The 24,359-nt window shown below is 36.6% G+C and overlaps 1 protein-coding gene across 10 annotated transcripts in view; it reads right to left on the bottom strand.

The window, feature by feature from the left end:
* Nucleotides 1-24,359, bottom strand: part of col13a1 (collagen, type XIII, alpha 1) — a 101,716-nt gene that overhangs the window by 72,522 nt on the left and 4,835 nt on the right. For all 10 annotated transcript variants that reach the window (XM_084093525.1, XM_084093523.1, XM_084093522.1 and 7 more), the window contains exon 2: nucleotides 23,553-23,630. In XM_084093525.1, the coding sequence (XP_083949651.1) occupies nucleotides 23,553-23,630 (78 nt within the window). The remainder of the gene's footprint in view (nucleotides 1-23,552; nucleotides 23,631-24,359) is intronic.

Consider the following 24,359-nt stretch of genomic DNA (forward strand, 5'->3'; position numbering starts at 1 on the left):
CTCTCTTTGCCTGTCTAGGATCAGCGCTGATCTTTCTAGCCTGCCTTCAGTCCATCTGCTCATCAGACCCACTGGAAGCTCCAGCAATGTCCAGCTGGCCGAGCGGTCACCCTACACCACTACGTGCCAACCTGACCCTGAAATCCAAACACGCCGTCTCACTGAAGGCATAAACCATCCCTGCCTGTACAACTGGCCAGGACGTCCTCTCTCCACCAGACCTGGAGCGGGTGCCAGTGCCAACAGCTACTGCAGATACAGGCGTCACTGTGTAGTGGGTGTAAAGATGATGGAATGAAATTTAACATTCCAAAAGAGCCAATCAAGTTTAGCGTGTTACAGTTCACACTCCCAGTGAATCATTCATTTTCAAACAGTTTTTTACATTTTTCTCATAGTAAAAAAGGTTAAAAAAAATCTCATTACGTTTTTGGGAAAAATTGCACCACATTACAACCTGAACTAAGCTAAAAAGATTAAATTGCCTGATGTTTTGAGAGACTTTCTGAACTTAGCACACAGTAATGAGGGTCAGGGGTCTTTTTATCTTATATCACCCTGATATTTTTTACTTTATGCCCCACTAAAAATATTGTTAATTAAGGAACATCACAGAGAGATACTTACCATTATAGGAATACATTACATTTTAATTTGGGTAACACTCTACAATAAAGTTCCATTTGTTAACATTAACGTACTTAACCCCTGTTCTGTGTTGAAAATCCTTTACGGTAAAAGAATGACCGACCTTTCAAATTGCTTATAAATCTTCCATTGTGCTATATTGTCACCAAATATTAAATTCAATCTTTTTGTCAACTTCTTTTCTTTCAGTCAGCACATATTTCTTTTTGGAACTGATTTATTGCAGGCCTCATTGATCTGAGCTCATCCGCAGCAGTTTATGAATGAAGAAATTTCACTCAAGCTTATTCACCTCAACATTTTTTAGATACATGAGCTCAGATCAATGAGGACTATGGCAAATCAGCTCCAAAAAGAAATACAAAACCAGTGCTAATTGAAAGAAAACAAGTTGACAGAAAGATTGAATCCAATATTTGGAGACAATATAGCATAACAGGAGATTTATAAGCAGTTTTTTTTAGGCCGGTCATTTTTGACCCGGAGCACCACAAGTGTAACACGATACTCAAAACAAAAATTCACAAACATTCACGGATTTTGGGGGGAAAATGTTATACCCTGTGTGAGCAAAGCAGTAAGTTTTAGTCCAATGTGATACAGTAACTAGCATTTTCAGTATGAAAGAACATCATATACGGGTCAAAATGACCAGACCACAACGTAAGGGTTAACTGCATTATTTCATTAACATGAATTAACAAAGAAAAATGCTTATAAATCATTTATTCATCTTAGTTAATGTTAATTTCAACATTTACTAATACACTATTAAAATCAAAAGCTGTATATGTTCATATTATTTTGTGGACTTGAGCCAACATGAACTAACAATGCATAGTTGTACAGTATTTTAACAAAGATTAACAAATACCAAACAAATGTATTGCTCATTGTTAGTCAATTTTTATTTAATGCATTACTAATGGGACTTTATTGTAAAATCTTACCTTAATTTGTTTGAATAAATTAATAGATCCAGACAAAAAGCCACATTTTTAAATGAAAATTGTTAAAAAGATTGAAAATTCTCTCATCCAACTTCATAAAATCCAAGTAACCTTTTGAGTTTTTATCAGCATACAGGCCTTTCTTGACTCAACTAATCTATGCTTATAACACAAAGTTTATCGCTTATGAGGCTTTGGGTGTCTATATCACAGAGGAAAAAAACACTGTGACCTCTTCCACATACATAATGTGTACGCACATACTCAAAAAACGATAACACAACATAAATATACAGGGAACAGGCCTTGTTTGTCCAGAGCCTCTCAGAGTTAAGCATATGGAGGCTCTCACATTTGGTGGAGAGGAATAGGCCAGCTTGCGAGGGGGCCCACAATATGTTTACCCTCCAGGCATTCCACCAGCGAAGGAAGTCAGAAAGCTCTTCACAGAAATCAAGTAACTCACTACCTCGCCACCATCCTAATGGCTACATTGTGCCTGTATTCTTCGCCACGAAATGTGTGATATGCTGTACGCACAGGCTGTTTCCAGGGACAGATGTTGTCATGCAGAGTTTGTAACTGAAAGATCGAAACATAACACAAAAGTTCTCTTAGATTCATATCTGGGTATATTTGTTCAGGCTGCGGTATATATTATATTAAATGCTACTGAAGGAGATCAGGGTTTTGGCATTACATTTAAGGAATAGTTCATCCGAAAATTGAAATTCTGTCCTTCACCTTCATGTTGTATCCAAACCATATGTTTGTTTTTTGGTTTTTATTCACAACACAAAAGTAGAGCTCCAAAACTTAGGGATGCACATATTATCTTATTAAGGATGATAAATGTGCATATATTATGATACTGTATTAAATTATTTGTTTTAAGATGAATTTAAGATTAAGTGAGTGTTGACATCAGAGTTAACCTAATTGTAAAATACAGAAAAATTAGCATGCACAATCTAATATTTAATATCAAACAATACCAATACATTTAGAAATATCAGCTAATAATACAGACTACTTTCATGGTGCTTTTCTGGAGCTCAAAGGTCCCAATTACTTTTATTGTTTGTATTAGGGTGGTGTGAACGTTCCTTTTGTGCTTCACAGAAGAAAGTCTCAGAGGTTTGGAACGACATGAGTGTGAATAAATAATGACAGAATTTAAAATGTATATCCCTTTAAATCCATCACTGAGGAACAGATGGGAATTGACATTTTATTCAAATACAACATCCTGAGTATGAATGGCTCTATTTTAAGCCCTAGTAAATGAAGTCCAGGAAAAAATCAACCTTCAAAGCACTGAAAGTGCGTAGTGTGAAACTCGTAATCCAATAAAAACATCTAACTGCGAAAGGCTCCCGGCAAGTCTTGCTCAGTTGCAGGTTCTGGATTCCAGCAGGCAGCATGACAATATATATGTGACATCCAGCATACTCATGTCAACATGTGGGTGTATGTAAGCCATATTGGCTCATCCACCATCTGCTGTTGGCCTGTTATGCACAGAACAATGTGGGCCCCTGTTCACATCGTGGCTTATTCTTTTTCTCAGTCCCTCTGATCAGCCATGCAGAACTCTGAACCAAATACCAGCACTGCTGACCGGCTGCTCTGCACCTTCTACCTACAGCACCTCACATGCACAATGCAAGTTAGATGAGACGCCGATATATTCTGCTCAAGCGCACGGGCCCACCGCTGGCTCTCAGCGGAGTCCTCCCCCAATCCATCGTCTGGGCCTCACACGTGGGGAAATCCTGCTTAACACACACCACTAATCACACAGAGACAGCGAGAGGTGGAGGTGTCAGCCATGACGGCAAATTCACCAACTCCTAACAAAGACAGCAATGTTTAGTCTTCAGGAATAAGACTCTCGGAAGTCACTTGACTATAAACACAGCAGAATGACAGAGAAGGTAAATGTGTGTTGACACCATCATTTTAGCAGGACGAGTAAATGCGTGTGGTTTGATTTTTATCTCTGTAAAGCCACTATATAATTTATAAAACACAAATTTCTAAGACCTCTTAATTATCAAAACTTTGCTGAAAAACTTTTTTACACAATCTACTACATGCTTTTTGCAATCTGATTGATAGTAAAATGCCTTTTAGTATAATTCTAAAACGGTCTACCTTTAGGTTGTGGTATTCCATCCATTTTCAGGTTGTGGAATTTCATCTTACTTTTTGGCCATTTAAATATTAGAAACTGTGCCAAATTGTATATTTTTGCTCAGTTTGGCCCTCTGAATAGAACTGATGTTGTTTTTTTCTTCTCGAGTATGCCCACCATATTCTCTTTTATCATATTGTATGAGCCATAAAAGCCTGATGCATAATTTTTTTATTTTTAGATGAAGGTTCAAGGTTCAATAAACTGTTGCATTTAAAATAATTTAGTTTTCGAACTATTATTTAATGTCAGGCTTTACAAGATAAAAGGACTCAAAAAATGAAAATCCCAAACGTTTTTTTCAAAACCGTAGGCAGTTTCTTCTGTGTAACACAATTATTATTATTTTTATTTTTTTGTAGAATCTTTAGTTAAAGTGAGAAGTCAGAGATTGCTTAACTCCAAAAAAAGACAAAAAAGACCTAAAAGTACATACATTTATTATTCACTCAATTGCCCATTAATGTCATTGACAGCAAAAACAAACAAACAAACAAAAAAAAACATTGCTTCTATTTTCGTGAATCTTTTATGATGTGTTTTTTCAAAAGTGTAATGTTTCTTTAATAAAATTTTATTTGTGCTCCAAAAAAATAACAGTATAGCAGCTTGAAACATGAATCAACACTGAATTTTGGGGGAACTATTCATTCAAGTCCATGAAGATCACTTCGTCCATTAGAAAAGAAAACACTGACATTAGAAATTGGCAAGTGTGTATGAGAGTTTATTTGTGTGTGTATGTGTGTGAGTGTGTGTGTGTGTGTGTGTGTGTGTGTGTGTGTGTGTGTGTGTGTGTGTGTGTGTGTGTGTGTGTAGGATGGCTGGAAATAAAACTGCAGGTGTTTGTGTATCTCTCGTGTCTCTTGTGTCACATATACCCATGAACCCTAGCCAAACATTTTCGACAGTCTGTCGAAATTATGGCATCAGGTGTTAAAAGACAAAGGTGCTGAGTTGCTTCTCTGCCTTCCAAGAACAGAGCGTTGCAATGAGACACTGACACTGCTATAAATGATTTGTCATGTTTAATATGGCAAGCGAAATTAAAAAACAAAATTAACGAGGAAAGAATTGCCATCCACCATTTCCATTAGGTGCCACTAGTACAGAAATCACAAGAGCAACCATTAATGTTACCTACAAAACATATTACCAACAAAACCAATACATATTTTTCATGAACTGTGTCCACAGCAGAGCATGTGATCAGGAGCGGAGTGGTAATATTCCATGACGTTTAGATGAATATATAAATATGTGCTGCACACTTTCCTCTCAATAACAAATTAACACACTACAAAATTGACAGAGGTGAGAAAACAGCAGTTAAGAAAGCATCTGATCACAGCGATGTAGATATATTTGCAAGAGCGTGTTTATTTATACCACTTTATACAATATGTTGCTTTAAAGCCACAAATATTATAAGTGTTCTCTATAGGCCTTGTAATTGAGACATTTATTCAAGAAATTAAAAACAGAAAGACGTATAGTACAGAGAAATTTCATGTCAGAACGGGATTTGAGCGAACTTCGTTTTACGGGCGAGCATGAGCAGTACATGAGGAGCGTGAGCTTCGCATACAGTGAAATATTGAGCGGAGTAGCAAATTCTGAGTCTTTTCCATCTTTACCTTCAGTTCTGGATTAAGATCAATTACCAGGTTCCTGCCAGAGTTAGAGCTGTAACTGATAGAAGGCAAACATGGGGATCTAGAGGGTTGGCACATAAAAAGAAAGCCGCAACACACATGCACACAGTCACTTTGTGCTCTAATCCTGGATTACCATAGTGCACTTTGGTTAGTTGATAACACAATCCCCACACTAGCTCATCTGTGACTGTGAAAGACCAACTTAAATCCCCTTCTCTTCCCCTGTGGCTTTGGTTGGGCTGGAGTACAGTAAATATAGGTTTGGAGCCTGAAAACATGCTTGATTTTATCTACAAGCACTCAGTTTCAGCCGGCAGGCCCTGACTTAGCCTAGGGAGCCGAATGATGACATAATGGATATAATTAACTTACCACAAACAATACAGCAACATGGTCTTATTGGTTTTATTCCTAGATTTAAGTACATATTTTAATTTACTGAGTATATGTCATGATAGGCTGACTCTCAAATAAATGGTGAAAAGTTAACTCTAAAACAAATAAAGATAGATTTAAAGATAGAAATCATAGATTTTAATGAATCATATTTTATCTCAAACAAAGGGGGAAAATAAGGTGATTGGAGTAATCACAAATAAATAATTTAGTGTTTGTCTACTATCACTTTGTTGATTTGATGTTTTTACAAAGGTGTTTTAATGCAAATAAAGGAAAAAGTAGCATTATGAGATTAAAGTCTTACTATTATAAAGTCCTGAAGAATCTCAAAAAGTAACCAAAATATTGCAAATCTTCACGTAAAAGACAGATTATGAGATTATTCTCAAAACATTACAACTTAATTCTAATAATGTTACGACCACCCCCGAAATCAAGATTTTGGACCCTAAATGCACTGTAAATGTTGTACCATTTAGTTTTGGTTTTCTTTTTGAATTACAGCTACTGCTTTTTTAGAGCAACTGCACTGTACTTTGTCAGGACATTATCTGCATTATCCCTATTCTGACCTCTGCCATCACTGGTTCCACTTTCAGTACCTGCCAGTTTAAAAGGTCTATTTTTCCAGAACAGGATCACCTTTTGGTGGAAATGTCTCTATCATTAGCATCATGTTGGAGAAAAAAAGGTGTCAAAGACCAGTCAAAAAGCTCAAAAGCCTCGAACAACTAAGTAACGACACAGGTGCCTATGATTTATATGAATATTTGTATACTCTCTGAAAACCGTAACTGTCAGTAGTACTTTGTAGTCAGACTACACTTTACTGTCGTAGGGGTTGCTCATAGTGTGTGGTTGTGTTACGGTGCTTATTTGAGGTTTGCTCTAATTTGCTGAGCATCCTGATTAAAGGGGAGATCATACTAAATACTATCCACTCATTACACCGCCCTTTCATTATTCTATAAATGAAAAGAAAATGTAGTCTACAAAGCGTCTTGTGGTCAACAGGGCAAGTTGAGGTCAGCGTTGATGGATCACGTGTATATGTGACTAGTCTACTCTGACCAAGCCAATTGAGAACAAGGTTCTGACACAGTCCCACGTTTATACACACACCTCTGCTTGACAACCCAGAAAGGGCCCCTCAGTAAAAGCCATCGGCACTGTAAATAACCCTGTTTATCTTGAGGACATCAAACGGATGCTTCACAGCAAGATGAGCAAACCAACTGGGGCTCAGCTGGGGGAAGGTAGGATGGCTAAGGAGTTGTAGATGATTGCACCCTCCCCGTTCCTCTGGCCTCTACATGTTTGATCGCTCCTATCGGTTCCCCCAACACACAAACTAAGTGGGCACTCGCACTCCTGTTTCACAGCTGGGAAAATCATTCCCAGTAGGGCATCATCAGATATGCCTTAACAACAGCGGCTTGTTGAAGAGCTACAGCTGACCTTTGACCTCAGGTACAGAACGCAATCAAACCTGGAGATAAATCTGGAGTAAACACAACCAGAGTCTTTTCAGTTTAAACGGCTCTTACCATAACCAGAAAATCAATTAGATACCAAGGCCACCAAATTAACTGCCCAGAAGAAAAGCCAGAGGTGAATAATAAACTGTTTTTGACAAACCCCAGAGTTGTGTCACACTGAAAAGGTTATATACTGTAATAAAAATACGGTAACACATTAGTTTAGGGTTAAATTCTCACTATTAACTAGTTGCTTATTAGCATGCATATTACTAAGATATTGGCTGTTTATTAGTACTTATAAAGCGCATATTAATGCCTTATACCATATTCTACTTCTCTTAATCCACCCAATACCTAAACTTAACAACTACCTTACTAACTATTAAGCAGTAATTATGACTTTTTTGAGGCAAAAGTCATAGTTAATCGTTGGTTAATAGTGAGAATTAGACCCTAATCTAAAAAAAAAAGTTTAATTTTCAAAGCTTAAACTACTTTACTCACATGAGATGAAGGTTCAGTCGTATTAGTGGCATTGAGAAACTACTTGAGTTTTTTTTTGTTTTTGTTTTTCAGCATACATGATGAACACACATTTCTAGCAGTGGCAGCTCGATTCACACATTGTAGCCTTCTGAAAAGGGTCAGAGCAATTTATACGTCAAGCATGAGTTGTATTCTCAGTGTTGCCACAAGAGGCGCTAAAATTTGTTTTGTTTTTTCTTCCACGCAATGGTAGTCTTACCAGAGATCAGACATCACTTGAAAAATATGAAAAATATGCCTGTGAATGTAATTCAATAACAATAGCTGTATCTGAAAACGTTTTATTTTGTACAATGCTGCCTCCATGCCAATAAGTGGCAGTATAAACACTATCGTACTAGTTGTTTAGGAAAAGAGCCTGTGAAACATAAACAACATAAATGTAAAGCACCTTTAAGGTCCTCCGCTCCAGAGCAACTGATAAACCATCTGTCGGCTGTGGAAGAGGTTGAAAAGCTCATTTGTCTAAAGTAAATATTTCGTAAACGAGTCTGAGAAAATGCCTTTTGACAAATTGCATACCTAAATGTTTAGCATTAACAAACAGATTTTCCCTTATTTCAGCAAAGCAAACTTCTGTACAATTTGGCCGCCGTCTTATTTTCCTTCTTGAGTATTTTACGTAATTTCCCACAGAGTCTCTTAAAATTCATGCCGGTTGGCAAGATCCAAGGGTCTTATAAAATGAGTAAACGGGCAGATTTCTGGGAAGCCTAAAGCGTGTTGACAGCGCAGGAGGCTCGTCTGATTCCACAGCTTGTGAACTCAGTCCCTGTCTGGGCTATTGGAATTGATAAGTGTCAGTCATTTGCACAGTGAGATGGAGAAACAACAGGGGTGTGTGAAATGATCACACTCTGGCCGCATTTCGACCCTCCGCTGAGCTTGCATCTGTTTTGCTTCACTGGCAGTTTAACTGTTAATTGAGCTCTGGTGTGTCGATTCTCAAATAGACACATTCACATGCACCCATGTTGGATGGACAAACCATGTCACGTGGCAGTCTCAGGCCTCTCAATGCTTTGATTGAAGGTAATTGTATCCCAAAATATCAGGCAACTTTTTCCCCTCACTCTCTCCCACTTTCTTTTCCTCATGCTTTCCTCGCTCTTTTCCCCATCTCCCTGACCAGAAAGTCAACCAGAGGTCTTGAGCTTTTTGACGTTTGAGTGGAAGTTAAGTCAGTGTCCAGTCTCCCTGTTAAACACATATACTTCATTTTTGTGTCGTTCATACTCATCTGTGGAACTTTCTAAAGTCTTTCCAAGACAAAAACTCTTTGTGGGAGTATTTGAATTCATACTTGAATAAAAACTCACTTAAAAAAAAAAAAGATTGTAGTTCCATATAACTGATGAACCTCCACCGAGGCTAAATTATTTGCTACTTTACAATTCAGTGAATTTGGTCATCCAAGATACCAAGAACTCAGGAATCCCACAGCTCTTCTTCCAAGAAGAAAATTGACTTTGAGAATGTTTTTTGCTTGTTTGGAGCCAATACATTCAGGAAAACAGAGATAAACGCAGTCATCATCTCTAACACGTGAACACACACATTTCTAGCAGTGGCAGCTCGATTCACACATTGTAGCCTTCTGAAATGGGTCAGAGCAATTTATACGTCAAGCGTGAGTTGTATTCTCAGTGTTGCCACAAGGGGCACTAGGTCAATAACTGTCATTCGGAAGCAACAAGAGCATAAACAAGTTTATATTTAGCAACCCGAATAATGACACATCCGGTTTAATGATGGCACAGACATTTGAAAGTAACTCTATCGCACCAGTGAGTGCTGAGGTTTGGTACTGTATTCAAGAATTTGTTGGCCAAGTAAGTGTGTTGGCGTACATGCTTAATATCTGGCCTAAAGATTAAAAATGTATGTTTAATTTACATATTGATTTAAATGGGGAAGGATAAAGTCACCTAACATTGGCAGCATATACAGAGGTAAAAAAAAAAAAAAAAACAGTGAGAAAAAAAATATATTTTTAAAAGCCAAAATTTCTAATTATATTTATAGAAATAAAATAATGTAAAAACAATTAAAACTATTTTAAAATGTGCTCGCTTTTGTTTTAAAGAGTCTATACATGTGTTTGTACTTTATTAAAAACGTCTGAAATGACATGACTAATTGGTCGTGTTACACATAAAAAAAATATATGTGGGTCATTTTATTGCTTACTGCTACCTATAAAATGTCCATGTCCTAAGGTTATGCTAATTAAAACATCAAAGAACTTCAAGAAAACCGTAGCTTTGTAGCAAATCACAAGAATTGAAGCCAAAACTTTTTCTTTTAAGATTCTGTCCTCGTTTTGACTTGAGGGTAGAAATATTCTTTAATATGTGCTTGTAAAAGATAAAAAACAAACAAAAAAAAAACAAGTGAAGATGAGGAGGGATGAAAGCAAAGCACAGATGAGTAGAAGGATTGAGAAAATGGCTGATTCAGGTAAACACAGTAAAAGACAATAGAAAGAAAAAAGGTGACAAAGCTCTCAAACTTGACAGGACAAACAAAGGAAAGGAAATGCTGTCTATCTGTTTAATGGGCGTAATTAGTTCCTAATTGCTTTACTTGGATTTGGGGAGGGGGATGGGGGGGTCGATGGGGGCTGGACACTGTAAACACTGAAACAAAGGCCACTGTCCAGAAAAAAAGCAGGCCAAATAAAGTTCATTTAATCAAAAGAAGCACAAAAAATTACTGGATTTGTGTCGAGGTGACAATAAAAAAGGCTCCAATGTCCAATCCAATAAATACTTCATAGGGATTAGAAGTAATCAGCACTGACCCAGGGGGGTGAGAGGTCAGAGGTCAATGTGAGCCTTCAGGGCTTTCTATAGCGTGAAACAGATATTGTTTTACTAAATTAGCAGCAGTCTTTTGTGGTTATCTCCAGCCTTAAACCAGTGCAACATTAAACCTGTCACTTTGCCGTAATTTCGTCAACAGGATTCAGGAATGGATATCTTCTATTACCAACACAAGAAATATAGCAGGAAAAAAACTGGTTTCGCATTGACATGGTTGGAATTGAGGGACAAAGGAAAATGTTATATTCAATAATGAATTGGAAAATGTTTTTATATTGGCCAAATTATATTCTTGGTATTCAGTGTTATCCAGCAAAACTAATGACACTGTAAATAATATCCCATGGTACTTTTGGATTCAATTGGTGACACCTCAATTAAATAGTTTTATTCTAGTTTAATTATTAAGAATAATGTGAAATACATTTGCTCGTAGTAAAAGTCAAATTAACCTCATATTAAACTGACATGCCATTACATGAATGACTAAAAATTGCTACCTTCATGTGACCTAATCCTTTTTTAGTGCCTCTCAATAATAACGCAGATATGCACGTCACTGATCTAATGAGTTCTGGTCTCATATGAAAAGGCGATTCAGAACTTCAGAGGAAATGACATAAGCATGACTCCAAGGACGATTTACCAAATAAGTGCCTGATGTGGACATAAAAGAGAGAGGTAAGTCATCTACGTGAGTCTTTTCATACTGAGCCATCTGTTTTAGTCCTTATTAGCTTAAAAGCAGCATTGATGCCAAGGGTTTAGTCAGAAGAGGGCTGATTTCTTCATTATTTTGGACCATGTATGCTTGAAAAACTGGAGGATTAAGCATGAAGATATTCTTCTTTCATATGACAACAAATTACCTTTTCTTTTAACCTTTTCACACAGGGCATGTTTAAAATCCAGAGACCAGATCTGGGAGATTAACATCTAGTAACAACAATCTTTAAATTAGAAGGTGCACAGATTCTAACCTGCTCCGTCACTGAAGATCAAATTCTGTTAGTGAGAAGCTTGATGAAATCAGATTTGGATCTGACTTGTTCTAGGTGAACACTTGCCTGATTCGCTCCATGGAGCAGGAGAAAACAAATCTGTACTTTGCATGTAATATACTCTGAAGATGACTAGAATTACTGACAAAAGCCAAAAAAGCCATGTTTTATGAGTCTGTGTAGCTTTTCTTTCCTGACTGGAGAGATCCTGTGTACACAATCCTGTGATCCTGTGCAAAATACACAATAGCTAAGCCTGTGCTTCTGTACCAAATAAAAGGTTGATGTAATGCATGCCACTTTTCTATCTCCATCCTGGGCCACGAGCACAAATTCATGCATCTAATGCTTCAAAACATACAAAATTTAACAGATCGCATTTATACTGTATACGTCTTCATGAATTAACTCTCTCAAACGCAACATTTCTCAGCACAATTCATGCATTTTCTGAACAGTATATTAAAAGTCTGATATCAACTGATATGTGTATTTTGATTTCAAATGCATCATCACCATAACATGCATATCCGGATTACTCCAAAATTCCAGTTTCTAGTCATCTGAAATAAGAATGTCCAAACCTTTTTATTTTTTATTATATTATTCTGATAAATAATATAATATATTTGTATATGCCCAAATTTTATGTCTGGAGGAGAAAACAAATGCATCATGCTCTTGTGAACATAGTGACAAATATAACTTGATAACATGTCTGTGGAAAAGTACTAAAAAGGCAGTGCAATGCTTGGCAAGACTGAGCATTTTCGGTCATATCTGGTCTATATTGTACAAATTAATGGAAGGCTTTTTGAGCCCAGCAGTAGAGTGAATATTGTATGGAGGTGTGAATGCTATCTGAATGCAGCGTAAAACAAACAGAAATATTTGAAGGAGTTAAAGAGTGAGATTTGCCTCTGAGCGGGAGGCAACATCCTCTTCTGCTAAGACTTTCAAGCACTTAATTAGTCTTAGACTCTCAAAGGTGACACACAACCTTTAGAAATGTGCTACTACAATTTCAACTACCGTTAAGGCAATAGCCTGAGGAACAAAAATAGTCCAATAGGAGATTTTTTTCTTCTCCTTTCAAATTCAATAAAAACTGTTGTTTTTGGACGTCTGCCCAGAGCTGTTAACAAGAAGTGAGCGAGCTCCCTGTGAGTAGAAGTGAGGGAATGCACCTTGATGCCCACAGGAAATCTGCAGCAAGCAGGGCCTCAACTGATGATGCCAGCACACACTTGGCCTCGGGGGAGCAGGACCATGGATCACACACACACATATGCACACAGACCGCACTGGTTTATGATATTAGACTATCAGACTCCTGGACTGAATGCAAAAACTACGTCTGCCTACAATTAAATTTACTGCTTTGCAGTGCTTCAATGATCTGGAACATAATGGCAATATACTTTAGGTTTTGATTTTGCTGTGTTGGCTTTGTTAAGAGTCCCATTCAATACATTTTCAATTTAACATTTATCGTAAGGGAAATTGTAGCAGTAACCACATTTTCCAAGAACAGTACTGTCCCTTGTCAACAATTCTGACCTCAGTGCCTGATATACCAAATAAAGATATTTATTCATAATTTAACATAATGTAGTGTCATAATGTAATTTCACAAGTATAAATGTTAATTATAGTAAATGAATAATGAAATCATGTAAATCGTCATAATAAGTATATTCCTTTCCTTGGCCTTATAGAAAAATAAATTAGCCTTTTAAGAAAAATATGCATTTACCTATCTGAAATAATATAAAATGTATAATATAATATAATATAATATAATATAATATAATATAATATAATATAATATAATATAATATAATATAATATAATATAAATATACTGCTTTATATGTATGGATGCTGGAACCTATCCCAGTTATATTATATAATATTATATAATATTAAATTATATTATATTATATTATATTATATTATATTATATTATATTATATTATATTATATTATATTATATTATATTTGGCTACTGATATTATATTATATTATATTATATTATATTATATTATATTATATTATATTATATTATATTATATTATATTATATTATATTATATTATATTTGGCTACTGATATTATATTATATTATATTATATTATATTATATTATATTATATTATATTATATTATATTATATTATATTATATTATATTATATTATATTATATTATATTATATTATATTATATTATATTATATTATATTTGGCTACTGCTAAACAGCCAAAAACTATTTTCCAACTAAAATGCTTTTTCTGAGCACACTTCTTGTGAAGCGCTGAGTGTACAGTGTGTGCAATGAGTGGAATTCAGCAGGGAACGCAAACACACATGATCTGTTAGGAGGCAGAAAGATTTAGAATCTTCAGGCTTCCAAAATGAAACTATTCCTCCAGCGTGTGACTAAACGGTCCTATTTCAAACAAAAAAGTCGAAGTGACCACGAGTTTGTGCAGCATTTGATATCATTCCTATGTTCAGCTGGGAGATTTTATCGGTTCAGTTTACTGCTAATTTTTTATCACCATCTGCAGAAATACTTAAAATTTCTATGAATTTAAAACGTGGTGGGAAGATGTTTGTGTTTGTTGGCTCATGTCCAAAGAAAATCAAAACTTGCATGAATTTCTGTCTTGTTCAAAAATTTTGTGAGAAATCTTCCTATAGTGAAATATGCACCATTTGCACGCTCATTTATAGTAAATGGAGACATTAACGCCTGAATAACTTAATTATTATTCCTTTTTTTTGGTCCCCAGAGACTACGTGCTGCTACGAATGAGAGAGCGGACTGGTGTGATGACGTCTGCAAAGATTTCAACATGTTGTGCTTACTTTAAAGTTCATTCAAGCAAACCAACAGTGACACAATTGTTTGTAAAACACAATCACGCTGTATGTTGTTGTTTGTTTGTCTTAAAGTGTCTATCTTTGGATTCCTTATGTATCAGGATAAACAAGCAGAGAGTGACTGATGAAAATTTGGTAAATTATTTGCACTTTTGGTTTATTTTCTCATTGAGCTATGTGCATATAATTAAGCCTTTATGTAAACCCAGTTCTAAGAAACAATTTTCATTCCTCTCTGGATTTTAAATTGAGGGCTATAACGTTGTTATAACTAAAATAATGTTTCAAGATTTCCAGACAAGCAAGCTTTTGTAAAATTTGTTTTGATTTATCACAGACATTCCAACTGTATTTTTATGATAGACATAATGGAGTTGGGTTTCTATTACACTTAATTTCACCTTCACAGATGATTCACTATCATGCATCTGTAACTAAAATAATGCTACTCGTTTTTGGCAAACCACAGAGGAACGACCGTGCATTTCCTAAAACTACTTATTTGAGCAGCATTCCCAGAATAACAGAATATTTTAGCTGAGATATTTAACCACTGAATTTTCATAATACATTTTCCTTTGTTTTCGAGCGAAGATTCCTCATGCCACAAATATGTGTACGACCAAGATTCAAACTGATTAGAATCAAATATACAATGCGAATATCTTATGTGAGAACATCAGGAATAAATATCCAGCACAAGATGTGGTATGTGAAAAACAGACACATTACTCACTCTCATGACTGATAGCATTTCTCGCTCTTTCTTTGTCACCGGTTGTGAATCATTTCGAATTTAGCTGAATTTGTATTTAGGTAGCAAAAAATAGAATTAAATCAAACTATAATTTTTATAATAAAATTAAAAACAATTAATTCATAAAATAAAATAAAAAGTATTTGTGGTCATACATGTCTTTAACCACTACGCACTTGCAAAATTGGGTTACACTTTATTTTTGTTACACTGTAATTATACATTTAAGTACTGAGTAATATTAAATAACAAGTACTTACTATAGACCTTATGCACCAGAGAAACAAGGGTGCAGCCATCATTAGAATATTGTCTTTTAACTTCCATTTTTGCGGTCGCTCTGTATATTTCTATGGCATTGCTGTCCAGGAGTAATTAGCTTTTGAAGTGGATTTACTTAATGTAAAGTTAATGAAAGTTATCATGAGGACTGTAATGTTTAAAGCAGATGTCTTAACAAATGTCAGTCGACCGGGAAGATTTTAAAACGAGCCGTTCATTTATAAATACGCAAGATCGCTGTGAAAATACAGACCAGAAGACAAAAGACAACGAGCGCTGCGCTGAAAAGGGGCGGGGCTTCATAAGGTCTATAGGGTTAGGAATAGGTAAGTTGAATGTAATTATGCATAATAAACTGTTATCACTACAGTAAGTACATGTACAATGTAACAAGGACACTGTAAAATAAAGTGTTACCAACAATTGTTAGTTATGTACTTTTTGTGTTCATGTTGTATTGCAAAACACTTGTGCAGCTATTGAGGTGGGATGCGGGTAATACTAGGGACAGGTGTGGTGGTACGGGGTTGGGTTTAAGGTTTGGGTTACGTGATAAGGGAAGGGTCAAAAGTGTAATTACAGGTGTAATTACAGAATTTGATTACAGATGTAATTACATTCTGGTATTTTTAAATATAAGTACAATGTAGAAACATGTAAACTACAAGTACATTGTATCAAATGATTCATTTAAATGTTAGTACATAGTAGTTAAAGACACTTAATATAAAGTGGGATATATATATATATATATATATATATATATATGTAGTAGCACTGCCAAAATGAACGTGTTGACGCATGCAAAAAAAATTAACACAATTAATGCAGCATCTGCTTTTTCCCATCATCCTTTGGCTAGTTACAATATTTGATCATGCTCTTAATCATGCAAATGCTTTTAAACCATTCAAGTGCGATAAGACTATATTGATAAGATAAGATAAGAATCTCCTGACTGTGTCACACACACACGACTCGTGTGCACAGAAAGGCGCTTCAGACAGTGCTTGAACAGACAAAAACACACAAAATTATGCCAAAATGCCAGTTTTGTCGAGTATCCTCGTAAGCACAGTTAAATTAGTTAAATGAAGTCTCAATTCAGAATTTTGGCCAACCCTGTTTCTCTCATAGTCTCATCCTCTCTGCTTCCCTTACACTCCCTCTGTCCGTCTGAAGATCTCTCGTCTGTGTCGGTCATGACTCACAGACTACACCTCTCCCGAGTGAGACTGCTCTCTGGCAGCTGCAGTGTAAAGTAATCACGGGAAACGAGATCCAAAAGCCCCTCTTCCTGTCAGCAGACATGTCAAGGTGAACTTGGAACTCCTCAAATAACCAGCAGCACGACCCTTTCACCTGACCCTGCTGTGAGGATCAGAAGAAGCCACTTGTTTACAAGAGCATTAAGGTGTTTTTAACTGCAACTGCTGCAGCGTTTTTCCTTTCCTTCTTCTCATGTGCTGTTCAAGTGATAGTATCAGCTGGTTTTAATGCACTGGGTTAATCTGAGCATGCAAAACGTAGCTACTTTAAGGTCGCCGCTAATCTTTCTGTGTATTTCTCTCTCTTACCAACACACCGCAGTGCTCTTTGATCCAGTCCAGGGGGTCTGCACTGGTCTGTCATCAGGCAATGCACTGGACATTCTCTGAGTGCCCAGAATGCCATGTGCTGTGTGCACCCTGTCCCTGTGGGAGCTCTGGAGACGCTCTGACCACTCTGACAATGTGCGCCATATCCAACAGCCATAATATAATAACATAACACTGTATACTAACAAATGTGACACAATAAAGCAACAAGTCATCTCAAAGTTTTTGTACCAGGACGGACAACCAATGAGCTGTAGGACATTTTGTGCATTTTCTATTTCTTTGGGTAGCTCTGTCCACAGTGAAATCTCATTGATCCAAAATCCTGCTATACATAAATGTTGTATAAGGAGTTACAGCTGGCATTGACAAAAGTACCGGTACTTCAGAACAAATTCGATACTGAAATTGAAAAATTTCTGCAATTCCGGTAGTATTGAGGACATTCTGTACCCGCTGATGAGCGGCTGCTTTCAAACACTTGTGTGTTTGTGCGAGTGCTCTGTAAAGAGTGTCAAAGGAGTCTACTTACAAGGTGCTTTTGAAGTATTGATCATTGTAGCCAATCACAGAAATTTCTGTTGGGTGCCAAACACAATGACCAATCTGAGGTGTTTAAGTTAGCCGGAATCCACTCAATGCAGCTCAAAATTAATTTTCGGGAGTTTTTGCAAGAGCTTGTGCTGAACTGAAGTAATTGACAGCCTCAGTGACTCTTTGTTTGCTATCTGTAGGTGACCCATTTAAATACAACAAAAGTACCATTATCCTACCAAGTACACAATGCAAAGTTTTGGGAGTGACCTCGGTATTTAAATGCATGATTCAATCCTAAATTGTCAATGATTGAGAGTGAATGCTATATGCCAATGTTATAATGTATTATTTACTTAGAATTATTATTAACATTATTAATTAACTAATTTATTTATTTAAATTTTCAAATAGTTAAATAGAATGGTAGTTCCAGTAGTTTGTGTTATGGTACAGAGAAATTTTACTGGCATAGATACTGACTGAAATTTGGTATCACGACAATTCTAGCTACATCACTAAAACATGGCAATATTTAACCAGTCCGTTTAGGTTTGTTTTTGGGTTGTACAAACCTCAATGAGCTGTGAACAGTCTCTCCCTCAAATTATATCTCTCTCCTAGACACCAATGAGATTAAATGTAGAGCAGATGAAGACTTTTGCTAAAGTCTCTGACTTCTCAGAAGTTTCTCAAGAGAAAACACCCCAGTATTCTTACAAGTGTACTTGAGAATTTCAAAAGAGATCACAACAACGTCTCAAACTGCAAAGTCTGCAATCAAAAGTCTCAAATATTTCTCATCAAATTCACCCAGAGCTATGCTACAATCACATTTACTCTTGCTGTTTGTCGACAGTTGCCTAATGTGTGTATTTTTATTTCTATTGAGTCATATTGAGGAAAACATTTGAGATGATACATAATTGAAGTGTAACCGAGAACTCAATTAACCTATGAGCAATACACATTTCCTCTTGGCTGTGTTGCTGTGTTGTACTTTTAGGGATGAGGAGGATGTTAAATATGGCAAATATGTCATACATAAAAGTTCCCGGAGTCAATCTCCGATTACACACACTAGATGTGGCTTCTCTTCGGACTGCATCCAGGTAAACTGTCAAATGTCACTTCCTGCAGTGAAGCTTGAGGCTTTGGAAGCCTCTCACCCTTCCTGTTGTACTCGTGATTAATCCCCTCAGATCAGCATGCAATGAAACCGCTCATCCAGCTCTTCATGACAGCCACAACAATCCAACTGACGACCAACAGACAAGCAGTCAAACCAGTGTCCATGATGCACACATTTAAAGATAGCACTCTTACTCAATCCCTTACGACCCCTGGTGACACAACTAATGCCACCAATGCTGGCCCGCGGATCGGAATCCAGTCACAAAGACATTAAATCCTTTGGGGAATCGGGTCTTTGGTTTTTCAGAAATAAGAGCATTGTGGGTGTGTGATGCATAGATGCCAAGAGGTCGGCAGTCTCTTTCTTTTTCTCGGTTTCCTACAACTACATCCAAGAAAGTGCCATTCAGCTTCTCGGGAAACAATGTGTGGATTCAAGAGTGTTCTGGACGCTTGGGCCTGGATTCAATCTAACTGTCATGGGAGTTTTCCTGTACACTGACAAAGCTGTTGGCAGTAAGCACCTCTGGCATCATTTTTACAAATCTCTGCAAGAACAAAGAGCATCATATCCATCAGCATGCCACAATTGTCTACACAGTTCATTCACACCTTGAGCGGCGTGCATTTGGTTTTCACGTCATTGTGACTCTTCCATACTAGGGCGGATAAACACACCATTCCAAAACATTTTTTAGAGCCATAAATCATTGTCTTTATGTATACATACTATGTTCTTGTTTTCTCCCATGACTAAATAGCGACAATGCATCAGTCACTGTTAACAGAACTGTCACACATCTATGATAAGCCGCAGATGTAATTTTTTAATAATGATGTTTATATATACACATCTGTTCAAAGGGGCACAGCTAAGAAACATGCACACTGAAAATAGACTTATAACACTTATAAACCAGCAGTTCTTAACGGTTTTACAAAATGGTGACTCAACAAAACAAAAACAAAACCTGTTTATTGTACAAAAGTAAACAAAATCAAACATAGAAATGTATTTAAATATTTATTAAAGTATTATGGTAATTTCAACTGGTTTGTTTGAGTGTTTGGTTTCTAAATGTCTCTTTTAATGGTTTCATGCTCTTGGAAGCTAATAGGTCACCACACAAAGCATGTTGTGGTCAGCAAAAGTCACGTTTATCCTCACTTCAAGTGAAACCGTATTTAATGTTATCTGGATCAAATTTGCTTTTACCTTGCATGGATTTGTTCATGTTTTTAAGAATGAGGATGTCACACAATCTGCCATGTTGGCATCTGTCTATGATTCTCATAAAAGTTCAAAATATCAAGCTTTAAAATGAATGAAAAATATAACATAAGAACATTCATTCTTAAAGCAATGTTTCATATGAGTATGAATATGGGCATGCTTAGGTGAAGTACATAGTTAAAACAGTGCCAAATTTTCTAATAAGTAGGGCTGCACAATATATAGAAATAAAATCGATATTGCAACATAAAATTTTCAAATCGCAAAAGCTGTGATTTGTTTAAATAATTATATGCAGATATATATGCTATATGGGTTTATGGGATCCTGTGTTTGTTTCAGAGTTTCATAACAACTTGGCACATATCTTTGGCTGGAGCTGCTGCAACACTGCATCACAAGCTGCAATTTAGGTCAACCAATTACCAAGCAATGCTTCATTTTGTTCAGTCTATGGTGTAAAAAGGTCGCATTAGCAATTAAAGCAAAAAATAAAAGAAAATCATGGTCAGGTCAAAGTGTCTGAATCATTTTTGGTCCCAAATTTTTATAAATTTAACTGGTAGTCACTGTATGAAGAATATTTGGGTATAATATGTCACAGTTTACTTTATTTTGCTATCCTCACTTACATAAATGAACTATAGTGTCCTGCACCCACTACAAAAAAAAAAAAAAAAAAATTATATCTGGTGGCTGAATAATTTTTGGCTCAACTGTAGCTATTCAAAAGTCCTGTATGTTTCATATTGCAATATATTCCTGTCATGACAACTCAGAGTGTTTGGCATGGTAATGGATATGACAATGTAGATATGTTTGGTCTTGGCAGAATAGATCTGCTGCTGCAGAGCAAGTACAGGACATGCTACTGCCAATATACACGACATTCTGCTGTGAGTAAGTGAGAGATGCTGCTGCTGTACAATAGCATACATAAATTACCTTAAATAAAGGTGGAGGGTTTCTGAAAGTGCGCTGCTACAGCAAATGCTGACCAAGTATTTGAAGGTTGAGCATGTGAGCTCTTTGGCTACTGATAAAGCAGGAACCGATCAGCTGTGCCCTATTGAGAATGATGTGATTGTAAGCAGATTTAGTTCTGCAAGCGGCATATAAATTTTCATGACAGAACTTTGTATATCACAGAAAAACAAAATATAACAATTTCCATTTTTTCCAATATTATGCAACCCTATAATCCACATAGGCTAGTTCATCCCTGCAATGTAAAGATGACACTGAGAAGGTAAATACTTCTCTTCACAGTAAGAAACGTGGGCACTGTTACCGCTTCAGTGCTGAAATGTGCAGAGCAAGAGGGTAAACAGTTGTGTGTATGAACTGACTCTGACTTTGTTAATAAAAACAAATATTGGAGGATTTCCGAGTGAATGCAAATGGGCCAAATGGGTTTTTAAACACGAGCTGAGTGAATTTAACCTCTGCAGCCCCCTGGGATTTGCAAAACCAGAAAAAATAAACTCATTTGGATGTGTTGAAACATTCCCCAAGCCCATATGCGAGGTGTTTTGAGATTGTAGTAGTGCTGTAAAAGGTACAGACTCAGACTAATCACATTTCAGAGAAGAGAGAGAATTAATAAAACCACCAGGTAAGTCTTACAGATAGCCACACCACACATCATCTTCACTTAAACACGCCGAGTTAAGAATAATAATACACTGTCCTTGGGCTGAACTGCACACGACAAACACATAGCATTCTTTATGAACTTGGAAGAGGAGACGCTACCTATGCAAACAATTGAAACAATTATACCTTTGCCAATAGAAAAGTTATTATGCCTCTTTTCTAGCTCAAACATTACATCAATGCTATACACATACTGTGTGCGCTTGATGAAGGAGTCACAGACTATTGCCCACTGCTGAGCACTCAAAATAAACAATGGAATGGAAGCCATCTGAACACTGCGTGCTGGAATGATTGACAAGCGGCAGCTGGCGACATGGAGAACCACATATATGTGGACACTTCTTTACATACACATATTATTTATACACATGCATTAAAAAAAAACATGCACAATGTACAGACTGTGCTTTCATTGAACTATATCTACAGTCACTTCAGCTTTCAGCTAAACAAACAACAAAAAAATGCTGCTGATCTTTTGCCTGGTTTTCATCAAATGGTTGAAATGAAGTAAAAGCGCAGTCTGTATTGCGAGATCAGACACTCTCCCACGGCACAGCAGTAAAGACCAAACAACAACAAACACGACCATCATCTGGGATGCCTGCTGTTAAACGGTCCCCACACCTGGCTCACGAGTGCCTGTCCACGACATGTCCATCTTAAACTGGTTTCACTACGCTGTCTGAAGTCACTTCCCACTCAGTTAACACAACAATGACTAGTACTGACTAGCCTCATTAACACCGAGATGTCTGTACCATCTGGCCTGGTTCTCAGAGATGTGTAAATTCACACAGACACACTGGAGGTTAAGTTAGGGAAGCAAGTAAAAATGTAGCTGCTAAAAAGCCACATTAGTATAAACAGTGTGACAGACAGGCCATTTTAATTTGTGCTCATATACATTTTAAAAGAATAATTGAGATATTTTAAGTTGTTGAAACAAGTCTCTTATGTTCACCAAGGCTGCTTTTATTTGATACAAAACAGTAAAAACAGTAATATTGTTAAAGTAACAGAAACTGTTTTCTTAATATATTTAAAATGTAATGTGATGGCAAAACTGATTTTTCAGCAGCCATTACTCTAGTTTTCAATGTCACATGATGAGTTAAGTAAGTAAATACTTTTATTCAGCAAGGATGCATTTCATTGACCAAAGGTGACAGTAAAAACATTTATATTGTCACAAAAGATTTCTCTTTTTTTTTTAAATGCTGTTCTTTTAAACATTCTATTTATCAAAGAATCCTGAAAAAATATCTAATCTAATTTTATGAATATTGAACAAGGCTAGTCCTGTCAAACACATGGATGTGACTTATTAGTGTAAGCTGTGAACCTTGCTGACTGTTCCCTGCGCTCAAGAACGCCCACATGACGCCATCCCAACACTGCGACTTGCATCACGAAACACTCGAACACTAAGTGAAGCCAATGCCTGCCAACAGCACATGAAAATATGACTGCACCTGTCAAAATAGCAATGCCAGTCCGAGGGCACAAGTGGACAGCGAAGGGCTGGGGAGAGGAGACTCTTTTCACTCATTTACATTACATGGGAAATGAGATCTAGTCGACGGGGATCACGTCTCTATCTAACGCCGGAGCAACAAAATATCTTCATACCTGCAGGCAAAAGGGAAGCTCAAAATGCTTAACCGCAACACACATTCAAAAGCAAATCAGAAGTAACAGGCGGAGCACAGCGTCCCAGGTGTGTTGCGATCAGGGAGGGTGTGCTGGGGACACATGGGGTTAACAGGCATACCTGGTGGACAGAGGCAGCCGTGAGGTGCATCCCGAGCCGCCCGGATCTTCGGTAGACGTGCAGCTAGTTTCTGGAAATAAACAGACAGGACATTGAAGTCAGCTGTGCAGAAACAAACCACGTAATATGTAAGGTATAATGCAAAAGTTAGTTTAGTTGGTGTTAGTTTGTTTGTCTCCCTTGTTGTTTTCAGTCTTCAATTTTCAAGGAAACATTTCCCACACAATCAAGAGTTAAACAAGAATATACAAAAGTTTGGAGTCGGTAAGATTTTTAAATGGTTTTGCAAGAAGTCTCTTATTCTCATCAAGGATGCATTTAAAAAAAATTAAAAAAAACTATATTACATGACATTTGAATCAGATTCAAATTCAAAAGAAAACGCTCTGAAAATATATTTTTGAATTGACCTCAAAAGCTAAACATATAAATTTGTCACTTTAACCATCATCAGAGGCACAATGTCTATATTCTCTGCATAGCTTCTGGAGCCGTTCGCTCTATTGGAAGCGTCACGTTGACAGGTGCTGCAGTGTTATTAGTTATTTGATTAAGAATGTATGTGTCCATAGGTCACCATTTGGAACCAATCAATTCATACATTTTAGACGGACACCCCAGTGTATTGCAGTAAATGTATCAAAGTGAACGATTAACTATAAATAAACAGGATTTAGAGAACAGCGAGTAACATTAAACAGAGCTACTATTCCATTTTTATCCTAAACTTACAAAACCCCAGCTAAAATAGACAAACCCACTTTCTGCATGGTAGAACAATCACTGACCGACTACATTT

The sequence above is a fragment of the Abramis brama genome (genome assembly GCF_963993115.1).
Source record: "Abramis brama genome assembly, chromosome: 19".
NCBI classification, from domain to species: Eukaryota; Metazoa; Chordata; class Actinopteri; order Cypriniformes; family Leuciscidae; genus Abramis; species Abramis brama.